At 40.1% G+C, this 24,414-nt stretch overlaps 1 protein-coding gene and 1 long non-coding RNA gene across 3 annotated transcripts in view; one reads left to right on the top strand and one right to left on the bottom strand.

Moving 5' to 3' along the window:
- pkd1a (polycystic kidney disease 1a) overlaps window positions 1-24,176 on the bottom strand; it is a 66,879-nt gene extending 42,703 nt beyond the window's left edge. For both annotated transcript variants that reach the window (XM_067583284.1, XM_067583291.1), the window contains exons 1-8: window positions 23,908-24,176; window positions 8,334-8,405; window positions 8,150-8,218; window positions 6,946-7,017; window positions 5,392-5,555; window positions 4,521-4,771; window positions 3,682-3,933; window positions 3,406-3,574 (exon numbers count right to left, since the gene is read on the bottom strand). In XM_067583284.1, the coding sequence (XP_067439385.1) occupies window positions 3,406-3,574; window positions 3,682-3,933; window positions 4,521-4,771; window positions 5,392-5,555; window positions 6,946-7,017; window positions 8,150-8,218; window positions 8,334-8,405; window positions 23,908-24,176 (1,318 nt within the window). The remainder of the gene's footprint in view (window positions 1-3,405; window positions 3,575-3,681; window positions 3,934-4,520; window positions 4,772-5,391; window positions 5,556-6,945; window positions 7,018-8,149; window positions 8,219-8,333; window positions 8,406-23,907) is intronic.
- Window positions 17,523-20,399, top strand: LOC137180538 (uncharacterized). Its single transcript, XR_010927987.1, has 3 exons — window positions 17,523-18,238; window positions 19,151-19,256; window positions 19,588-20,399. It is a non-coding gene; the product is annotated as an uncharacterized lncRNA (long non-coding RNA).
- Window positions 24,177-24,414: the final 238 nt, after the last annotated feature.

Below are 24,414 nucleotides of genomic sequence, written 5' to 3'. Positions count from 1 at the left end.
TTAACTGATGGATCACTCTACTGTGACCAACTGTGAGAGACAGGCAGCAGCAAGGTTTGGACGTCAGTCAGGTACAATCAATATTTTATAATAACACAACTTTGTATAACATGGAGGATGTTGGTTGTGGTGATGAACCCAACCCCACACTGCAGTTCCTCTTAGTTCTGTGGAGCTTTTCAGTTTGTTTCAGCTCATTGTTTTTGTTTTCCAGCCACAACTTTACTGTTTTGGTCATTACCACCCCTCTCATAAGCCAATTGGAGGCACAGCAAGCATCTGTTTTCAGCAAAAAAAAAGCTCTAAAAGCCCTCTGTACACTACCTACTCAACATCAAGCAGCAAGTGAAGTCAGTGACTAGCTGGTGAGGAAAGTAGAGCATTTAGCAGCGAAAGAGACAGATATTTGTCTTAGGAGTTGGTGGAAACCAAACCAGAGCTAAAAGTAGAGTGAATATTGGACTCCTATTGGTCAGGTGGACACAAACACAGCTCCAAATGAATTCTAATGTTGCTCTATACTGTATTTGCTGGATGTGTAAATAGGCAGCTGTATGTTAACAAGTTTGCCATATGAACCTAAAAGGTCAATATAATAATAATAATAATTAGAAGAGGAAGAAGAAGAAGAAGAAGAGGAAGAATCAAATACAATAATATCAGCCAATATTGTGTTCGCAGCTTGTTTTTGTATCAATTTTGTTGACCAATAATTTTCATCATAGTTTTTGTCAACAACATTTTTCACTGATGAAAACAAGACGGTAACTAAATAAAAACTAATTTATGATGACAAAATCTATTGACACTTTTGTCAACAAATAAAAATGAGACAAAAATGTTAGGGGGAGATGAGTTGGGACGAGATCAGACATATATGGATAAGTTTCACATTTTCACAAGATCCTTCGTAACGCAGTTAAAAAATATTTCAAGCTAATGTTATTTTATCAGCCACCCCAGCTGGTGTGTTTTCGATAAACTTGCAAGATAATACAAGCTAAAGGAAACCACCGCTGTCCTCTACTGATTAGAGAAGTGACCCAGAGTTGCTAATCTTAGATTGTAAATTGAAAGATTGATTGACACACTTAAGATAATAAGTGCAAAGTTTCACTGTCCTCAAATTGAGAGAAATATGTAACAAACAGAAGAATGCACGTCAGAAGAAATGTTTACACTGAGCTTTCAGTACTACACCAACGTGTCAAAAAAACATAATGTTTAACTTCATGTTCATGTTAACTTAATGTTACTGTTACTTAGTGTCAGACATATGACAGGAGAAAGGAGCAGAAATGCAGTATAGAGACAGCTTGGAGCTGTATGTATGCATGTGTATGAGCGAGAGAGGGGAGGGCAGGTTAGGGGATGAGAGAGAGAAAAATCAGAACTTGATTTTTTCCCTCTTATTCAACCTTACAAATACAGAAGACCTCCGATGACAAGGATGGGCCGCTGAGTGCAAATAAAGATGGTGCATCTCAGCAGAATATTTAAACAGATCTTCTAAGTACAAAAGTGAATCTAAAGAACAACATACCAAGGAGCAGGGCATAGCTAAATGGATTGGGCGCACAGGATTAGTGGTCACAACGACTGGAGATGAGGACTTTGTTCTTATGATTGAAACAGTAGAGTATATCTAATTATTCTGGCAGAGTGGGCCTAATACTCTTTGATGTTATTTTGTTATAGTCTGAGAGGGTCTTTTGTAAAAAAGCAAGAACATATTCTTGTTTCTTTTATATGAGACTTGGTTTTATTTCTATTTGATTTTAAGATAAAGAAACGTTTCAAACCTTCAAACCTTAATACTTTTATGGAATTTTCTTACTTTAGGGGCTATTGGGTTATACTGGCCTTGAGGTGACAGAGTTAGCAACACTGAGTCTTAAGCTGAAGGAGACACTGTCTCCTCTCCTTGAGACTCAGACCAGCTGTCTGCGATGTTGGGGGAAGTGGAAGCCTTTCTGATAAAGGGTAAATCGGTGTTGCTGTGGTTACTAAGGTCAGAGAAGGTGACTGCCTGATTCCTTAGACACCACAGATGACAGGTGACTGTGTAGATTCAATTGGTATAATTAGACAACAGTGGCTAATCATGACCTGAAGCTTCATGCAGCGTGACTTAATGAGTTTGTGAGCCATTTGTGAATGTACAGAAAATTAATCAGAAATTCCAGAGAAACATTTAAATAATGCATTACACTTCAACTAAACCTGTTAGATTTTACTGTAGATTTAGTCCAATAAAATCTTAAAGAGAACCTATTATGCTCATTTCAGCTCTAAATTTTTATTTTTGGACTCCACTAGAGTAGCTCGGCATGATTCACAGTTCAAAAAACTCCTTATTTCTCTTATACTGGCCCTTTATGCAGCCCCTCAATATACACAGTTTCTCACACTCCGTTTTAGCTCCTGTCTCTTTAAGGCCCCGCTCCCTATGAGCCCACTCTGTTCTGATTGGCCAGCTTTATGTATCAGAGTTGTGTAACTTTACCGTCAATGCAAACCAAACATTTCCTGCTTTACTGCTTCAAATTAAGCGTTAGCGGCGCTAAAAATCGGTTGAAACAACAAATTATGGAGCTATTTGTTCAGCGGATCAGGTAGAAATAATGCGTGGAGGAAGAGTACGAGCAGAAACAGCCACAGTGAGATGTTTTATGAAGAGCTGCAGTCAACCAGCACACCTCTAACAGGTAAACTACTTATTTTACTTTGCTGTGCTGTGTAATGTTGTCGTGGCTTGGCGTAACTACTCCCAGAGCAGTCTGAAGCTGCTGCTTTCTGCTCACAGGGATTACTGCTACATACGTTTACCTCGTTATTTGACACGTCGGCCACTTTTAACATGAACATCCGACATTGTGACATTATATATATATATGTCTGAAAATAAGGAAAAGCATAATACGTCACCTTTAAGATATTTAGTTAACTAAAACTAAACTAAAAAAATGCAGATGACTAAAGTATGACTAAAACTAGATCAAAATTTGCTGTCAAAATTAACACAAGTAGCCCAAAAAATTGAAGGTTTTTAAAAGGCCAAATCCTGTATTTCTCACAGATTTTTGGGACTGGCTATAATAATGTAAGTTTGATTATTTGTGAATTAACAGAGAAATTAATTAAGTCTTTCTTTCAACCCCAATGATGGACAAGCATTTAGCATTTTTTCAGAGACATTTATCCTCCTAGTTTTCCAGATAAAACCAACAGAGAGCCACAGAGCAACTGTTCAAGTTTACACCAAAAGGAAAGCCAAAACTAACTGGCTGTTGATTACCCCTGATGTAACAATGTTTCTGTAACACTACGATTATTGATCAAATCAGTACAGATGTCCGCTGAGTTTCATTAACTGCTCAGAGCTCGCTTGTTGGAGTATCCTACCTTTGGCAACCTGGACATCATCCTTTCTGATCTGCCAGTCTACATCCACTCCAACAGCACCCCAGCTGACAAGAGTGAACTCGAGACTCTTATTGGCCACGGCAAGAGGTGGACAGCGCAGCTCCAGTTTGGGAGGAAGTGTCACGGTCACCTCCCTGCGTGCAGAGACCTGAACACATGACACAAATTGTTAAAATCACGTCATTACGAGCTACACCTGTTACTTTATTATATTATATAAAAATAAAAAAAGATTCCTCATCTTTTCTCTCTCACCTCCTTGTGTCCAGCCCAGGCCATCAAACTGACCGCATATCGTCCTGGAAGTCCGTATTTGTGAGTTGCTGCAGTGACTGTAGTGTTGACCCGAGATGAAAGGTCACCAAAGTCCCAGGACAGTGTTACTGGAGCGACAGAGGAGGCGGCGGAGAAACCGATACAGTCATGGACACTTTGAAGTGAGAGAGGCTTCAGCGAGACCGAGAAGTCCACCGCAAACACATCATGGGCCAGAGTCCACCCACATTCCTGTGCACAGAGGGAACCATGTGAAGAAAAAGGGGCTTTTTGTGTTAATATGCACAAATATTTAAAAGTAAAAGGAAACTTTTTCACTGTTGATTGTTAAGATGTTTGTGGTTTTTCTATTATTTTTATGGTTTTAAATAAATAAACTGGTTTAATAAATCTTATGAGCAGCTCTGATTTAAAAATAACAAATCTTGATTTTCAATTGTTTTCAATTTTGGCTAACTTCTCTGGAGTTCTTCTGTACAGTAGTCATGCAGGAAACTGAATCTGAGGATGTAGGGAAGTTATTCAAGCCGCAGAGGGAAATTGTTGGTCGGTTTAGAGGAAATCCTGAATGTTGTGTTTACAAAAGGAGAAACAAAGAAAGAGAAGGAAGCTACCAAAGGAGGTCACCTTTAGAGACCGCGCTTTAGGATATAAATGTTTAACTATAGTTTTATGAAGTGGTTATGTGTGTAAATTGACTTCTTGACTATGAAACAAAAATATGCATAAAAAAGCGTCATAACCCAGACTATAATTTGTCACATCTGGTGATCTTGTTTTGCAGCAATCATTACCTGGGACCTCTGTGTGCTGCATACCTTCATAACTTGGGGCTTCGTACAAGCAGCAGAACATTGAGATTCGCTGATGAAGTTTGGCTCAGAGTTTGTGCTGCAGAGACACTCGTGCCTCTCTCCCAAGCCCCCATAGCGGTGAGATGCTGCAAAACACACACTGTTACACTGTTCACGTGTGAAGTTGCCCGGCGTGGAGGAAGAGAAGATAACAAGCTCGCTCCGTTCCCCTCCTCCGCTGCTGCTGTCCTCAAGACAAGCTGCATAATTCAGACCTGAAAAAGGGAGATGATATATGGCTCAAGTCAACGTAGTTTAACGATGAAACATATTTTGTCTCATATTTCATTCATAATTTTAACCAGCATCAGACCATCTCACCATGGGATCGGTAAAAAGAGATGAACTGATGAATGGTTTATTCCTCTAATATCTGAATTTGTCACCACAAAGAATAAAAAAATACAGTATCATTATTTTTATCCTTTGATCTGTTTTAAACCAAAAAGCAACAATTAAGAAGTTCACTTTTCATGCATTTTCATTGATATTCTTTTTACTTTCTAGTAGATAAAGCCTGTCTACTGATCATCAAGCATGCATTGCTTGATGACATTCTTTCCTTGAGTTGAGCCTCTTAAGGCATCAGATTGCATAATGAAACACAGCTCACACCTTATTGGGACTAAGAACTGCCTGAGAGATTAGAGAGATTAATCTAGATCAAGGAAGGCCATGAAATACTACACATGAATCCATAAAGGCAGGATGGTTCCATTACAAAAGAAACAGGGAAAGGAGACTAACAAGATTTTTTTTTTTAGCTTTTGTCATTTTTGTGAATTATAAAAGTAACATATGCAAGTGTCTGCATTACTGTGTATTTGTTTTGTACCACAGGTGAGCAGGCTGACGTTGAGCAGGGGTTGGTCACGGAGCTTAGGTGGGTGTTTACAGAGCATGGCGTCCGGCCGTTGAACTTGCACCCCTTTCTCCTGGAGCCAGCTGACCAACCGGAACAGCTTACAGTCGCACTCAAAGGGGTTAAAGCTCAGGTCACTTGAAGAAAGGGAAAGATAGTGGATGTGATGGTACTTGAAATGATGTTTCAACTAGCTACAACAAAGATGGCTGAACATTCAGTGTCTTCTTGTCTCACATTAGCTTAAATGATAATGTCTTTAATTATGTGCTGAAATTATACAAAATAGTATAAGATTTTGTAAATATTACAATATAAAACTTTTAATGTATCAACACTCTACCAAAAAGACCAAAAATTTAGAAAAACAAATTAAACATTTCACCTTTTGCATCAAAATAATACTCAAACATTTTGGACAAAACAGTTTTCCAACTTTTAATGGAGCTAGATGAGACAAATAACAGTTAGCTAGCAAAACGGCTAGCTCCTGCCAAAAAGTTGATGCTGAATACACCTTCCAACAAATGTTGGAAGGTGTATTTTAGATGTTGTCTTCTAAGCTAGTGCAGTAGCCATGAATACATTTTGTTTAGAGTTGGAAAAGTACAAAAAGCCTGAAACTTCACTATAGGGAGAAGACCCAGCCATTTTTGGTCAGTAGCGTTACAGCTCCAATGTGTAACAACAAAGTCCAGTTAAATACATCCTTGGAGAAGTGGAAAGGCCTCACTGGCGAAGTTAGGCGAACTTTTTTCCCCCTGCTTTTTCCATGGCAGACTTGACTTTTCGTGGCGGAAAAGGTGCAGTTGTAATAACGTTAATGATGGCTCTGCTCCATTGAAACTATGGCAGTGAGTCAGAGCCAGACAGCACAATACCACAACTAGAGTACTGGCACAACTAAGTGGAATACAGCCATAATTAACATCATTAGTTACACCTGTGCTTTTGTTGCTATGCCATGTCAAAATGTCAGCCATTGAAAAGGACTGTTTTTTTAAAAAAATGATGTAGGAAAGAGCCAGGGCAAAGAGGTCAAATGAAGGAAGATAGTGTGAATGGAAATAATGGGAAAGGGAAAAGTGACTGAAAAGACAGAGGAGAAATAAAAGAGGCAAACAGGAGGAGGAAAGGATAGAGTGAGAGTACAATAATATGTGGCATTTCTCTCTCCATCTATTATCAACTAGTCTGTTTAGCTCAATTACAGACAAAAACTTTTCTCATCAAAAGTCCCGGCGAGGAATAATTACTAGTCACTAACTCCCACTCTAGTCTGAAATAGTGCTTCATTCATGTTGTGTGTAGGCGAGGTAACTGGAAACGTGCAGCTTATTTAAGCATGTGTGAACAGATGGATGTGTTTCTTTGTGCATATGCCTCTTTATGTGTGTGTGTATATACTGTATACTGTATAAATAGGGTCTAATTATGTTTGATTTATCATTCCATATTTGTTTAAGAGACAACTGACAAAGAGATACAGAAATACACAGAGAATAACAATGAATTGTGATGACTTACATTTGAGTTAAATTGCATAGGTTGTCACATATTCTTTCTTCTATGGTGGTGATTTCGTTGTGGCTCAAATTGCTGATGGAAACAAAAGAGACAAATCATTGTTGGCATTAAAACAGGAGCAAGTCTTTTTTTTAACCTTGCGATGCAACTGGATTCGAGATCACGTGAGAATCTGTCTGCGTTGCGGACCAATCGGCATCTTATGAGGATTCTCGTGTGATCTCGCGATCTGGTGATAGACGGTGATAGACAGTAATAGACAGATGGTTCATCCAATCAACTACCAAGTATTTTTTTTGAAAGTGCCTGCCCTTTTCCAAACAGGTTCCAAGACTTCTCAGAGACTTCTCATCTGACTTCTCATCTGGCGTCTGGGGTGTCAGGTTAAGCCTTTTTCCTTCCGTTTTCTGACTTCACTAATTTGTGGCAATTACTATCATAATTTAAGCAACATTTATGAGGTGTGGGTATGTTCTCACGTCCTCGTTAACAAACATTAACCATAACACAAGAGCTAACTGAATGATAAATCCCAAATGACTGAAATGCTGAGTAACAGAAAACACTTAAAACTTTTGTTTCTAGCTTTTTTCCCCCCTCTTCCCACTCATACGCTTTGTTTCCATGCTTCTCTCTCTCTCTTTCTCCTTCACTCCTCGTCTCCCTTCTCCTTCTCCACTCACAATCATCTCCTTCTCCCTCCCTCCTCTATCCAGTAGGCTACATAATGGGGCCGTTGTGTGGTGGTTTTGGAAGGAGCTGATGGAAACCACCAGTCTTCTCTCATCATACATAGACGCACGCACACATGCACGCATGCACACACACACACACACACACACACACACATGCTTAAACGCCCATTCAATGGGTGGAAGAAATAAGGTAATGGATGGAGGAAGGGAGAGATGGACAGATGGAGAGAGGGAGGTGGTGGGAGCCTGGAGCAGTAAGCTGTAATTGAACTTAATCGTGCTGTGATTGGTGTGTGTGTATGTGTGTGGGTATATGTGTACTTTTTTTCCTGAATGCTCTCTGGTCCAGCTAGCCCACTCCTGGGATTTCTGCCTACTTAAATCCAGACTAAACCAAGTCTTTCTCTCTCCTGCTTTCTTTTTCATCTCCCTCGCTCTCCCTCTTCATCTCTTCTCCTCTCCACCTTGGATTTGTCAGGTCTGTGTCTTCTCTTGACTTTTGTACTCACACGATTGACAGTGGACCACAGCAGAAAACCCCTCTTGGGAGAACAGTGATCCTGTTCTCTTGAAGATACCTGGAAGATAGATCGGTACATAATTAAATAGATAAATGTATACTGTAGATTGACTGTAGATAGATAGATAGATAGACAGACAGACACAAAACAAATGGATGTGTGTACTACTCACAGCTCTTGGAGGCCAGTGAGACGATCTAGCAGGCTCGTATCGAGGGAGGAGATGCGGTTCTTGGACAGATCTCTGTGGGACAAACCAACATATCCACATTAAAAACGCATGTGAGGACAAGATGATTGCACACACACACTGACACACACCCATGCGCGGTATCATCAGAAGTTGAAAAGTAATTCACCATATAATGTGATCACGTTAGTGCTGGGAAATGAAATGTAATAATAGCAAAGGAGAAGAGAGACAGGGAAACATTTAGCTCATATAAACAGGGGCGATGGCATAAATCCAAGCATACACACAGACACAGAGGCAATTCAAAGTGTGTCACATAAGGCAAAGAAATGCATTAGAGCAACATTTCTAAACGATAAAAAGAAAAAAATAGAAATAGAATACAATGTAGATGTGCCAAAGAACCATAAAAACACACAACAATGCAGGACTTTCTGGTTACAGCAGTCTGGATTGTATTTTCTTTGCTATGACACATCACAATGCAGCTGTTTTAGGGTCAAAACTTCACATCTTAAATCTTCATGAAGAAAAATGCTTCTGTTTAAACGTGGTGATTTTTTTCCATTTATTCAGTCAGTGTTGAAAGATTTTCACCAGTCCAAGGGTTTTTGAACATGCTCCGACCAAACTGCTTTTCGGATGGCTGAACAGCGTCTGAAATCCTCCCGGTCAGTAACTTTCTGAAACCAACAATCTGACATTCATGCCCACTAAGCTGGATTTGAACTTCTCTCGCCATTCTTTACACGACTATTTCGGCCGCCTTTCGTATGTAAAATCAAGTGCAACACTGTAAGAACATTTGTCCAAAAGTAGGTGCTGTTATTCCTTTTTTTAGGATTCACTGCATCTCACCTCTCTTTGTTCGAAAGCGTACTGATGCTTTGAGGGTCTTCACCAAAAAAGTTAAGTTATTTTCAAATTACACTTGTTAAGTCAAGTTTATTTATTCAGGCAAGAAAAGGATTTACATTGTAAAACCATAAATGGTACCTTCCAACTTTAGACCTTCAATGCATGTGAGAAAAAAACAAGAGTTGCCTAACAATGTGATTAGTGGTTTAATTTGGCAATGAGTTACTGGGATTAATTTTCCACTAGGAAATTGAAATAAACCCCTGTGAGTCAGGCTGTGAATAAAAGGTGGAAAAAGAGAGTTGGAGTCGGTGAGAAAACTAAACAGTGGATAAATAACTAAAGAAGTGAGAAAAACTGAATTGGTTGAACAGTTGAGGTCATTGCCAAGACAAACCAGGAGAGCAAATGAAGAAGCAGGACAGAGCGGAGTTAAGTGACTTCAGTCTCCTCTCTGTGTCTTGACAGCAAAGCCTCAGCTGCACGTGAGAAAGAGGAAACAAAAGGGAGAAAAAAAAAGAAAAAAAAAAAAACAAGGAGCCAGGAGACAAGGAGCCAGAGGTTGTGAGAGGACAAAATGCACTGTGTGTATGTAAGACTACAAGATACTGCTGGTCTAGACAAAAGCAATAAACTAACTAACTAAAAAAAAATGTACTGGGCTGCCATATTTTCTACTGTCAGTATGTGTTCAGTAGACACTAATTTCACAGCTGAAATTAAAAATGGAAATGTGTATGTGAGCTTGAGTGTGTGGGAATGCACTACCCTCTTTCTCTCTCTCTCTTTCTAGTGTGTGTGTGTGTGTGTGTGTGTGTGGTCCAGGTATTCCTCGTGTTGCAGAGACGCAAATCTGTTTACACAGTCATGTTGTGGGGACTCGCCTCCCTTATGGGGACAAAAAGCAAGTCCCTTTAAAGCAAAAAGGGAAGACTTGGTTCAAAGTTAAGGTTAGTTTAGGGTTATGTTAAGGTTAAGGGAGGGTTTAAGGTTAAGCAAGTAGTGGTTATGGTTAGGATAAGTCTCCAGGAATGAATGTAAGTCAATGTAATGTCCTCTGAAGTGATGGAAACACAACTGTGTGTGTGTGTGTGTGTGAGAACAGAGCAGGACGCCCATTCCCAAAAGGAAACATCTGTACATTCCAGACAAGCTGTGTAAGAAAGATGGAGACCAAGAGAGAAAGCGAGTGAGAGAGAGAGAGAAAGAGAGAGAGAGAGTTCTCCTCTGCTAAACCCATCAGAAGATAAAACGGGACAGCAGAAAGACACTCCACCCACGAGCTGATCATTCACACATTAGGCTGACACCTCGACTTATGTAATGCTGTCAAACATCAGTGCCAGTCGTGTGTGTGTATGCGTGTGTGTATACTACTTGACTTTACATGAAAACTGTCTTCTGACCTTAAGGGAAACACTGCCGAGACAAGAGGAGATTAAGAGAGAGTGTGTGTGTGTGTGTGTGTGTTTAACATGACCATATAATGTGACCTTCACCATGTCTATTAGCAACAGGCTCCTGTTCTCTCAGCTACCTTTGGACACACATGGTTTTACTTACACACACGCACACACACACATGCACACACACACAGACACACACTGCAGAACACACTTGAGCTATAGCCCTGTGCACGCATACACACAGCACACACACACACACATACACACACACAGAGCACACATATGGTTCTGTTTTACTAACGGTGTGGCCAATGATCTAACCACTCCTTATAAGGCCTGTCTGGTGCCACTTATTCTGAGCTGGAGGATGAGAAAACACACACACACACACACACACACACACACACACAGTCCTCACTGACTACTCTGTGCTCGGGCAGTGGGAATGACAGAGGAGGAGTGGGCACGGGCTCTGGAGAGAATTGGAACAAAGGAAAAGATAAATCTGAAGAGACAGAGAAGTGCTGGGAAATGAAAAAAGACAAAAAATAAAACCACCACTAAAGAAGATTAATATTGGTTTTATTTCCCTCTGCACAAAAACAAGCACAAAAAAGTCCTTAGTCTGATGATGAAATCTGTGATGTAGGTCTGATCGTGGACAGACTGGTATCTGCTGCATCGTGGTGGCGAAGGCCAGCGCTCCACTAACCCACTAAACACAGACTGCTCTGTGGTCGCTTTCATCCCCCTCAGCCTCCCTGCCTGAATCCTCCGCTGCTCCCTCCCCCACTCACTACTTCTCCCACTTTCTTTCCTTCTTCCAGTCCTCTTTTTCCTTCTGTCGCTCCGCTGCTTTGTTTATATTCGGAGGCTGGGCAGACCCATACGAGTCTGACAGGAAGGGGAGCGGGAGCTGCACAGACAAAATCGAGGAGGAGGAGTTAAGGATGATGGAGTTGGAGGTGGAGAAGCTAGGTGTGAAAGGGAAGGAGAGGAGAAACTGGGGGAACGAGCAGTGAGGTCTGGTGAACAATGGCCCCACTGTGGGCTGCCTGTCCCATGGGCTCCTGTCCTACCTGTGCCCTGTCTCCTCTACACTGACACAGCTTCATGTGAGAGAGCTGCTAACTGGCCATCTCATGCCCGAGACACGGGTGGAGGGGGTGGAAGTAGTAGTTGGGTACTTTCCCTGCTGCAGGAAGAGCAGTGGGAGCATGAAATCAGGGGAATGGGGCTAGGAGCTGGGGAGAAGGGGGTGTTGATTGAAGAGGTTTTGGTCTAAACCATCTAACATTTTGCTTCACAGTCTGCTTGGCTGGGTCACAAACACTCACAAACCTCTCCTCTCCTCCCCTCTATTCTCCTCTCGTCTCCTCTCCTCTTTAGGACATTCTGTCCATTTTTCCAGCTGCTGCTGCCTGGGTTGTCTGGTGTCCAGCTGGCAAGTGAAGGGCAGCTGTGTGCAGCGGTTTAACACACTCACTCAAAGAAAGACACACACACACACACACACACACACACAGACATACAAACACACAGACACACACTCTCACATGCTGTCAGTGCATGCAGGAAAAACAAAAAATCCTGTAACGATGTCGAAGCGCTCATTGCTCACTCTTTTTCTGGTAAACGAAACAGTAACAATCCCACAGTCGTAAACTGTGGGCGAAGATCAGAAATCAGTTGCAGGCCTACATTGCTTCTGGTGTGAGACTATATGAAGGAAAAAAAACAACTTCTGATTACTTTCAATGAGAAGTTGAACTTGAATGAAAATGGAAAATAATAATTGACATTAACTCAAAATCAAAAGGCAAAAGTCAAATTCTTATTTTCTTTCCCACCTGTTTCTATGAATTTACACACAAACACACATACAAAAACTGAATGACAATGCCAGGAATGAGAAAAACCTGGTAAAGATCCCTAAAAAACTTGGGAGCAAATGGAAACAAATGTTTTGAATAAACAACAGCGTTCTGGGACCTGCTTCTACTTCTTCACTGTCTTGTTTGATTTCCGACAGTGTAGACATATCATCCGCACATTGCTGAAATCTACGATTAAGTCACTTTGAACAAAAAGCGTCTGCCAAATGCCAAGTGATTTCTCAACTGTCACTTTAGACAAATAATGATTTTCAGTGATTTAGGTTACAGGACTAAAACAGTATTAATTCAAAATAAAGGATAAAATGAAGAAAATATTAACACAACAAAATAAAATTATGTCAAACGCAAAACACCAAAAGTTGACTAAAATATGTTTATAGATGTGCCTTTGATTAGAATTTTATAAACAATTGTGTAAACAAAAAAAAAAAAATACTTAAAATCTACTCATACTTTAAATCTGCAAAAAGATGATGATGGATATTAGTATTAGTTACGTTACTATATCTCACTGGGCTCAATCATATGTGCACCTGGTTTTTTTTACAAATACCAGTTTTGTGCATGAAATGGTGTATGCATGGTTTTTATGTGTATGTATTGTTTATACACCTGTCCCCTGATCTTCTCAATCTAAAAAAAATGAAAATGTAAAGGATGAACACAATTTGCATTTGAACTTTGGCAGGATAGATGTGTGACCTTCTGGAAATGATAATGTAAAACGCTGCCAACCCCACTGAATTTAATTAATGTCACTCCTGCATCACACAAACATGCTAATTAAATGTTAAATGTCGAATGCAATTACAATTTCTTTTATGCCACATATTATGCAATTACAATGACAAACTGCTGTGTTGAACTAGGTTTTCTATGTCCTTAAGCAGACTTTGCGTTTTCTTTGTAGTATTGCTGGACAATAGTTATGTTTGCACCCAAATGTTGCACAATTCATGAGCAGATTTCCTTGAAGGAAGCAAATTAAAACATGTAAATGTATGTCTAAGTGTTTCCACTACCTAGTGCTTTAATATCTTCAAGAGGTAGCAACAAGATTACATGATTAAAAGAGAGCCAGTGTTTTCTGTACATCAGGTACAAGTTGGTATTGAATTGCTGCCGCCACTATAAGATAGCTTTTATGTTACTTCAATTAATGCATTTGTCTCCTCTGTCCACACGCTGTACGGTGCAAACCTTTTCATCTTTTGTCTTTTCTGGTGGAGGCGAGCAATAACTGCATTCAGATTTGATAGGAGCTAAAAACTGGAAATATACATTATTCCTCTAAAACAAACATCTAAACGCTTGTTCAGTATGTTTATATGAACGGCTGCTCTGGTATTGTCGGATGACCTTGCCAATGCAACGAGGACATGGTGATAAAGACACAACTCGTTTGCGAACACCTCCGCACTTGATGGACTGAAAGAAAAATATCTGCTTCTATGCAATCTACGAAGTACTATACATTACCTCTGTGCACTGCATGTTGGCACAAACCTCCTATCTGAATCAAACTTAGCTTTATGGCACTAACTCGTGTTGTTCTCTCCTGACTAGATCCTTGCTTGTGTTGTATCAACTCTCAGATGCTTTGGATAAAAGTGCTAAATGAAAGTGTAAATTGTAAATTGACAACACTGCACTTCTTCTTCGCTGTTCTTTTCATTGACCCATTTAAAGATTGTTGGAGCAGGGTTGTTGACATGCAAACGTCAGATTAAGGACAAATCTACATCCTGTGTGCATAGTTTAACAAAGTCTGAGAATCAAAAAACATAAACACATGTGAGCACTGCTGTGTAAATCTGACACGAAGAGCGCATATGCAGATTTCTGGTCTTGAACCTACAGAGTGTTTTTTTTTATGCATCTGGCCCCAGGCAATGGAGCTGTGTATGTTGGGATTTGTAGAAAGCAGAGCTGTGGTATAATTTAGCTCTTTGTGAAAGTGAGAAGCTCCAAATAAACTGACGCAACAAGTGAAACAGAAAGAGCTGAGAAAGCAGAGAGCAATGCGACGATACAAGCAAACAGCAGAGAGAGCAGAAAGCGCAATAATGAAGTCTGTCACAGCACTTAAATAAGCCTCCGACACCATCGAGACGAGCAGGGTTTCAGCCGATCTGGCAGCAAAAGGGGGCCGACTGCCGAAAACGACTTCTTTGGCCGAGTCCTCTATATATCCTGAGCTGGGTGACAGACAGCAACACTTCATCCTTTTCCTACTAGATTCATTTTTGTTCATTGTGCTCCTGCTCTCTCAGCTCTTTCTCCTTGTGTTTCTTGTTGCCTCAATTTCACGTTCACCGACATAATGTAAACATGAATCAAATGTTCCTACACAGCCCCTACAGATTCACAGGCACGAATCCTCTGTGGATTTAAAAATAAGAGATTATGTTTGCATTGTGTTTTCTTTTCTTTTAATTGTGACAAGGTCACATCAGAAAATGACACAGGACATGGACTGCATGGCCATAACTTACAAATGCAAAAGAGGCTTTTTGAATCATGTCATGACACTGAATACAGACGAATCACACTGCTGATTTGCATTTCATTATAATTTCGGCGGGGTTGTAATTCCACAATTTAGAGGCTAACAACTGAATTTTACATGTCCAGAGTCAGAGCCCCTTGTTAGCATTTAGCCCATGCAGGACAGAGTGCAGTCCTGGGATATCTTTGTGTCTGTGCCTCTCTGCACACAGGTTGAACAGACTATATAAACAGGTTGTGCTTCTGCAACTGCATTATGAACACACACACACACACACACACACACACACACACACACACACTGCAGTCTATAGTCCTGTTTTTTTATATCTAAATGCAGGGAACAAAATCCAATTATCACTGTCTCCAGTAATTTCTGTTGTAAAAATAACAACAGGAGGACAACAGGTTAAGTTGTTTTGCTGAGCTGGAGCTTAAGTCAAATGTGAACACACTGCCATAGTTTGTTTGCAACCCCCCATCTCCCACCCCCCCCATACACACCTCTCTCTCTCTCTTTCTCTGTCTCTCTCTCTCGCCGCCTAGCACAACCCACCCCAAGGGGGAAAAATTTTAAATTGACTGCATCCAAAACAATGAGAATATAATCAAGATCAGCTCTATATAGGTTTCTCATCTTGATCAAGCTCTCATATTCACTTCTCTTCACATCATAAGACAACACATAGATTAGACTTTTCACCAGGGAATAAGTCTCTGCAACTGCAAGCGTACACATCGTTGTGTTTTTCCTCAGCGGTACCCACCAGTCAGCTATGCTTGTCAGCATGCTAAACCAATCTCTGATGCAGATCTAATGTAGGAAACCCTGGATGACTTCATTACAATGTAGCCCTGAGCTAAAAAGCCATGCATTAGCTGTACATGTGTCATTTCAAGCTGCCATGATAAATTACTTTATGTTTAGGATTTTGAGGGTATTTCAGAACAGTTGCGGAGCCAGTGTCAGTTTCTCTTTCATCATATAAACTATGATATTGCAGCTATTTTTCACATATTTCCACTTTTCAAAAGAGGGTGAAATTGTTTTTAGCTAAACAGCATCTAAGCTTCAGATGTCTGGGTGATTGGTTCCCATGGCAGCAGCTGACTGACACCCTGGGGCTGCGTTGCTAGGAGACACACTGTCAACTTTCATGGTGTGCTACTGAATGGAGCACGTCGAAGCTCTGTATCGCCTCTGAAAGTTAATACAAGACGTGTTTTTCCTTTTTTTCAACAAACCCACATACTACCATCAGTGATTTAAAATGTCTATTATTTTGAAACATTAAACATCGTGCAGTTAAGTTTGTCTTCTACTTGGAAAATGTAAGCTAACTCACTAGGCAACATTAGCATTGTTTCCCACTAGATGTTACTTGTCAGGTCATGTTTTATCAACACCTGCTGAGTCATGGCAGGAAAAAAAAGTATCAAAATGCCCATAAAAATGTGTCTGATCACATTAAATCCACTTCTCTACCATCCAGCTTCCCCAAAATACTGTTAAATCCTCAACGCTGCAGTGTATTTAGCCGTATTTTGGTAAAGGTATGACTGCCTGGAGGATACTGAGAATTCAGATAGACTGCAGAGAAGTGGATTACGCCGCAGGAGGAATATGAGAAGACACTATGGATCTGCTACAAAAACTTGCCAAGATTTGAATCTATTGAAAGTGACTGACTGAATTCAAAACTGACCACAGCCGCTGCTCTCTGTCACGAACAATCTACTGACTTTTTACATCCACCTTGTAAAAGTACAGCGTGCGAGTGTTTGGTACTCAAAGTATAAATTTTGAGTGATCTCTTTAAAAAACATCAGTGTCATTTTTGATTTTTTAGCTCAGTTACTTCTGTCAAACCTACTCTACATTTTGCACCACATGCATAATATGATTAATGTGACTGCACATGCACAGCTGCACATGTTAATACCGTCAATTTGTCACTGTCAAACCTGCTTAAAATGTTTGCCATACATGTGGCGATTGATGGTAAGCAGGGTGTAAAATAGACAAATTAGATGACTGGCATAAAAAGGCTCTGAGTGTTAAAGAGGAGTGTACTTTGTGTCAGCTGCCAGTTGTGCTGGCAGGTGTGAGCGAGAAAAAAGTTAAAGTTAAAGAGTTTAAAAAACCCTCAAAGACAAAGGATAACTTCAGACCAGAGCTGCAATGATTATCTCATTAATTGATTCACTCTTATCAACTAATCAAATAATAATTTTAGTAATTTTTCAAGCAAAAATGTCAAACATCTGATGGTTTCAACTTCTTGAATGTGATGATTAGCTGACTTTCCAGTTATCCGTGTCATACAGTATATAACCTCGTAGTCAGACAAAACAAGCAAATTGGAGATATCACCGTGGCGTCTGAGAGATTAACGATGCAATTTTTTCTCTTTTTTTTTAAACATTTAATTGGCTAAACGAATAATCAATTAATAGAGAAAACAATCGGCAGATTAATTGATCGATCAATAATGAAAAAAATCCTTAACTGCAGCCTTACTTCAGGCTACTGGAGGCTGCATCTCAAACACACACACACACACATACAAAGGCCTTCTTGCAAAAATAAGTTCCTTCTTCAGTCTGCCATGTAATCACCACCACCACTTGAGTGAGTTAATCATGAACCAAGACATTTCTGTTACCAGCAGTTAAAAATGACTAAGTGCATGGTCACACACACACACACACACACACACACACACAGGAGGAGAGGATGGGAGCTATCTCTTCTCTCTCTGTTTCTTCCCCTCGTTCTCTTATTTATGACCTGGAATGTCTGTTCTTCTGTGAGTGATGTCATTAGTTACTATTGCCATGGTAACACAACAAATTCTCCCTCGCATATGGTCGGTACATTCAGTCCCACTTTCCTTCCCCACTTCATTAAAGTCAGTGTGTGTGTATAGGTGGTTGTATGGATGATAACCGGCTCTGGAGGAGGAAAGATAGAGAACAGAACGAGAAAGAGAGAGAGAGTCTTGTCTGTATGACAGCTGTGAAGCCTCATGACCCGGTGCGAAGCTAAAACTGCTCCCTGTAAACAGACTTGTTTCAAAAGCTCATTGCCACGCCTCGACTGTGTGTGTGTGTGTGTATATGCATCTCGTTGCCATGGTGACAACACAAAATTCTCCTGTGCGGGGCAGATAGGACCATGGTGAAGGAGAGCACGAGTGTGTTTACAGTTCAGGTAAACGGTTCACTGCCCAAGAAAGCCAATGATGTTGAGGAAAGTTAACTTTGAAACTAAATTGTTACTTCATTTTATCGCACGGTTTAAATAATCGCTATTTTTTTTACTACGTTAATTTGTCTACAATGCAACTTTTGATGTTATTTTCCCATTTTCCATCAGTCAATTTGAAAAAAATGTTCATGTAGAAACAGAATTATGAACATATTTATATAACTGTGTATACATATATTTATAATAATTTGTCAGCTTATGCTGAATTCAGATGTTCAGTTTTCTTTAAAGCCACACAAGCAACATGGTTAAAGTATCTCTAAAACTAAACACGATCAAATTCCCAACAAAAGTGATACTTGTGGATTCAAACTTGGCTCTTGTACTGCAGTGGTTCCAAAACTTTTTTTCTGTCAAGCTCCCTCCTTTGAAAGACGAAAATATTTCACAGATTTTGACCCGGCACAGGTGGAGCTGGCAACGTTAATGATAAAAATGCAATATAGCAATTAGTGAAGGTGTTAGTTACACCTGTGTTTGATGAGTCAAAATATCTTCTAAGCAAAAGGTCATTTCAATTTTAGTGTCATTTTTAGGGCTGCAACTGATGATTATTTTCTTAATTAACTGTCCAATTGATTAGCCTATAAAATGTCAGAAAAGTGTTAAAAATGTCAATCACTGTTTCCCAAAGCCCAAGACGACATCCTCAAATGCTTCGCTATTTCCCATCAACAGTCCACAACCCAAAGATATTCTGTTTAATATCATAAATGACTAAAAGAAACCAGAAAATATTCACATTTAAGAAGCTGCAACAGAGAATTTTGGCTTTTTTTTCCTTCAAAAATGACAATGATGATGAATTATCTGTTGATCATTGCAGCTCTAATCATTTTATTATCAACTGTGCAGTGAGCTCCGTGTTGGTCATCTGAGTTCCTCAGCAGCTCTCTACTTTAATTCATACGAGTCTCTACTCTCTCCCCCTGTCGTCTGTCCTCTGACTGGCTCACATTAGGTAAGACCCGCCCTCTTGAAGTTTGGCAACCAATCAAAATGACTAATAACAGTAATGTATATATGACAGGTCAAATAATGTCTGATTCAATATGTATGTCCATATCATTCAGTCTATTAAACATTTAACCTTTTTTAAAAGAAAAACAGAAATTTGAAATACTAATTAATCACATTGAAGGAGAACATGAAATTTCCAAATAATTGATCTGAGTAACTACACCAACCCCTCCTCTTCCACTGTAGCTGTAGTTCTGTTCAGTATACTTTTGGACAGATGCTGAACTAATTTCTCATTCGCTTTCTCATTTGCTTTCTGTTTACTGTCCCAGGACACACAACGCATCGTGATGATTTATGGCTCCAAAATCTGCGCACAAAACAAAAGCTATAATAACCTTAAAAAAAAGAAAAAACCTGAGACCGTTCCACAAGCATTTCCCAGAAGTGACTTCAGAGTTGCATAAACTCTGTATGAAGAGTGAGGAGATTTTTATTATGTGTGTGGGTTGGAGCAGATGGGCTGGTGTGTAAGGGGAATACAAAAATAAATAAATAAGTAAATACTCAACTAACCCTGGATGATTTCCTACCTGGGATGTGTCTTTGATATGGGGGCACAGTAGGAAAGCAGCCGGGGGGAACAGCAGAAGATGTAACTTAATTTTAGGCAATCAGGGAAAAGTCGAAGCAGTTTCCATTACCGTCTGACGTTTCAATTCATCACATGAAAATCTGCTGCCTTTCACAGAAAGAGAAGCTGTATGACTGTAAGGTTTTTGGCTGCCAATGGATTTGCGACTAACAGAAAACACACACAAATCCCGTCCAGGCCTGCAGCGCATGTGTGCATATTTAAGACCAAACTCAATACAGGAATATTTATAGTAGTATCTCATTATCTTTAAGCCTTGATAAAATGGCCTTTTTTCTATCAGAATAACAATTTATATTCTAATTTACCCTCTAATAAATGCAATAACCAGTGAGAACATTCTGTCACCAAATATTGTTAACACAATATAGTATTAAAGCACAAATTCAAGTCAACATAATTACATTCTGGCTAAATAGCTAACACTGCGTTGGTCTAAATGTCCTTATAAAACAATAAAGTACAATGTCAATAAAACTTTTAAATCTTTCCTTCTCCTCTCGCTCTCTCTCTCTCTCTCACAAACACACACACACACACAACGAGCAGAGACTCACAGCAACAGATGAAGGTCACATCAAATTCCTTATTGTGTTGGAAAAAAGTGAACATCAAGTTATTTGTCACCGTTTTAACACAGCAAATGTGCCTGAAATTTCATCTGATGAAATAAACCTCTGTCACAGCGTGAGATGATGAGCTCTCTCTCTCTCTCTCTTTCCAGTTTATTGTGATAACAGTCGTACTCACACTGGATGTCCTGCAGTACTGGATCATACCAGCTTCCTTTCATCTGTTTACTGCAGAAGTAAACAAATGACTGAATAAATGTACTTAAAAAGTATTCACATTGTGATAACGTGGCGCCCTGCCTTACTTGAAATAAGGAGCACTTAACTCTCTGTGAAGAAATGATTATATTTTTCAGCCATGCTACCAGTGTGGCTCTACAGATGTACTGGATGGATTGACACAAATGTTGGTACTTTTATTCATTCATGACTTTCATGCCCCCCTGACTTTTCTTCTAGTGCCGCCATGAGGGGTTTGCTGTTTTAAGTGAAATACCTCACCAACTTCAGGATGTACTGACATGACATTTGGAGCAGACATTCACGTCTCCCTCAGGATTGTATTCACTTTACTTTTCATCTAACACCATCATCCAGTCAAAATTATAATTTGTCTAAAACTTTGCTTTACACGTAAGTCTTTTTTTTTTTTTCCCCCAAGACTGTTGTTTTGGCATTTTTGCCTTTATTGGACAGTTGACAGTGAAGTGGCAGACAGAAAACGAGGAAAGAGAGATCAGCATAACATGCAACAGAGGGAGAACGAGCAGGGATGCTACATCACACAGCAAATACCGCGAAATTAACAAGTTTAACGAGGCAATTGTTTAAGCCGTCATCTTGTAGCTACATTTATAGCATGATGTCAGGATGTGAATGCCTCTGTTTAATTTTGCAGCTAAGTCTGCGTGTAGCAAAAGAGTCGCAGCGGCACGCAGTGAAAACTTCAAGCTGACGCAGCATTCAATCCACCTGACTGAGTGGCATGCACACTCATATGGTGACATACACACTTGTGCACAGTCACACACACACTCACTCATTACCACAACCATTAACAGTATCGACCTGTTATTCATTTACAGCTTCCCTGCTGGTAGATGTATAAAGGACAGTCATGTTCAGTGAGCAATTGACAACTAATCGAGTTCAGATCAATGGTTCGCTTACACTTCCAAGTTCTCAAACCCACACACAGCAATGCTAATAACAAACTGGACTGCAGAGAGAGGAAAAAGTCTAATCTGTCATCATGTTTTTAAAGATGAGGCTTAAAGGATATGGACTGAAGCGACCTTTCCTTTTAAGTCCGTGCGCCTCGTAAAGTTTCATGGTAATCATCATGAACAGGCCAACTCCCTCTGAATAAAACGGAGAGAAAGATGATTTTGAGAGAGCTAACTACCCGATACATTTTTCAGTCCTGCGCTCTCATCTCCCCACCTCAGACAGTCTGAAGGCCATTACCCAGACAAGTCACTGCGAGTAAATGACCTTCTTTTATTCTTTAAATAATGAGCAGATAGGTAACACAGGCCGAGCGCTGCCGGCAGCATTACAAAATGAATATTGTTAAGTTCTCCACTGGATCTTGGCTGTATGTCTCCACCTGCCTTGGTTGACCATGAAAATCAGAATTAATTAAAAGCAAAATCTCTGATTTTATCTCCATGCTTCTGGCTGTAAGGTGCAAGCGGGAAGCAAGAGGCCAAATTAGTGAGGACAGTAATGTTCACAGTCAGTCACCTCCACATATGGCTGCCGCTGGTACAGTAGTACCGAGGAGGTTTATCCAGACTGATGCAATTAACACTCCAATAGATTTGACATGATTAGAGATCCTGCAGCAGGATCCGTCTCTAATTAATGTGGCGCCTACAGAGCACCCTGCCTCTCTTATGCAAATACTATAACTATATGTCATGTGACATTAAGGAAACCTGTTGAGATGAGAGGGAAGGTGTAATGCATCAGTGCAGTGGCTTTAGTTGTGAAGGATTTCAGCGGAAACACGCACTTCTGAAAAGCTCATGTAAACAATATTCATATGCTTATTTAGTCGAGTCTCTGAAGCAAGCAAGTCCAGAAACAGTGTGCACTGATTATGGGTCTGGTATGTAGGGTAAATCTTTAAGTTAAATAAAAGAAGGTAGTTTGAAGGGAAATGAATAATTGATAACATATGGCTTCCGTCGGCACAGAACAGAATGTTCTCGCTGCAGCAGCACCAGAGGCTGAAGGCTGATCTGCACCACAAACACCAGGCTCATTTTTCTGGTGACCATTTAAACTACCAATCTGAGACACACACACATACACGCACGCACTAAAACACACACATGCACACACACAATGTCACTAGCAGTGTGGCCTCTAATAGAAGCCTGAGGTCACAAGAAAAGGTAACCTTTAAGCATATAGTCTTTTATTATTATTGTCCGTCTGTGTATCCAAGTTTTGTGTGTGTTTCTTTCTTTGGGGGTTTTTAAGTATATTTTTCTATATTTTGTTTTCAACAAGCAACACGGGTGCTCAGTCCACATTTTTAAAGACAATTTTTTCGAGGCCAGATTAATCCACTCACCACATCTGTCAGACTACTCATGCATAACTAGGGCTGCCACTACCAATTACTTTCATTATTGACTAATCTGCAGATTATTTTCTTGATTAATCACTATGTAAAATATAAAATCTTCGATAATTGTGAAAAATACCCATCACAGCTTCTCCAGAGCCAAAGGTGACGTATTCAGTTTACTGGGTTTGGACCAACGATCCAAAACCCAAAGATGCCCAGTTTCTAATGATATAAAATGGAAAAAAGCAGCAAATACTCACATTGCTTGGCATTTTTGCTTCACAAGTGACTGAATCAATCAAGTATGATAATCAATAATATAATCAATTATCCAAATAGTAATAGATTAATTTTCTGTCAATCGACTAATTGATTAATTGACTCATTGTTTCAGCTCTTTGCAGGACAACAGCAAAAAACAAAAAGCACAAATGAAATGAACTTGGAGTCAGAAGTATCATTTTCTCATGTTTGGATGATGCAAAGAAGAAACATGTGGTGCAGGATGAACAACAACATGGTAAACTGTGACCTCCTGACGGTGGCTAAAAGTGAAAACAAAAATCAATATTTGTCAATTTGTCATCCCCCCCTCCCTAAAAAAAAAAAAAAAAAAAAAAAAAAAAAAAAAGGCAAAGCAAAAAGAAAGAGATAAGACTGAAATGTGAGAAAAAAGGAGTTTATCACGCACTTGCTTCCCAAACTTAATAGAAATTAAGGTTGTTGTTTTCTATTCAGGTTTCTGAGTTGAATCCATTCCAGAGGTTAAAACCTGGTTGAAAATTGATTGTGTTTCCTCTACAGTGTAAATCCATATTTTAGCCTGTTAAGCGGCTTTACTTACAGCACGTTGGTGGCCAGCGGGATGTCGGCTGGGGCCCTCTCCAGCCCGATGTTGGAGCAGTTGACGACGCAGGACGGTTGGGGCCCCGCCAGCGCGCAGCTGCAGTTAACGGGACAGGGGCTGCAGCTCCTGCCGCCGTCCCCCTGCGGCCCGGAGCCCCATACCTCCAGGCAGCAGAGCGCCACAAGCAGACTGGAAATGAAACTAAACCTCGGGACGCAGACGCCATGTTTTCGCTTGGATAAAGTCTGTCCATTTCCACAAGGCATAGCTTACTCACATCTCATCGCCTCTGATGGTGTAAGTCCTCTCACTCTGGGAAGAAACAAAATGCACAGGACAAAGGCAAACCCACGCGTCCTTTTTCACGGTTTTCATGTGAGGATACAAACACAGAAGAAGGGATGAACTTTTTGACGCCGTTATCTGCCGTTATATTCCCAGCGTTTTCTTTATTCTTCAGGTCGGATCCCCTTCCTCTGAAATTCTAACGGTGCGTCTCCACAA

Source organism: Thunnus thynnus, chromosome 3 (assembly GCF_963924715.1).
Source record: "Thunnus thynnus chromosome 3, fThuThy2.1, whole genome shotgun sequence".
Lineage (NCBI taxonomy): Eukaryota > Metazoa > Chordata > Actinopteri > Scombriformes > Scombridae > Thunnus > Thunnus thynnus.
The sequence above is the reverse complement of the archived record's forward strand: the minus strand, read 5'-3'. Positions and strand labels throughout refer to the sequence as shown.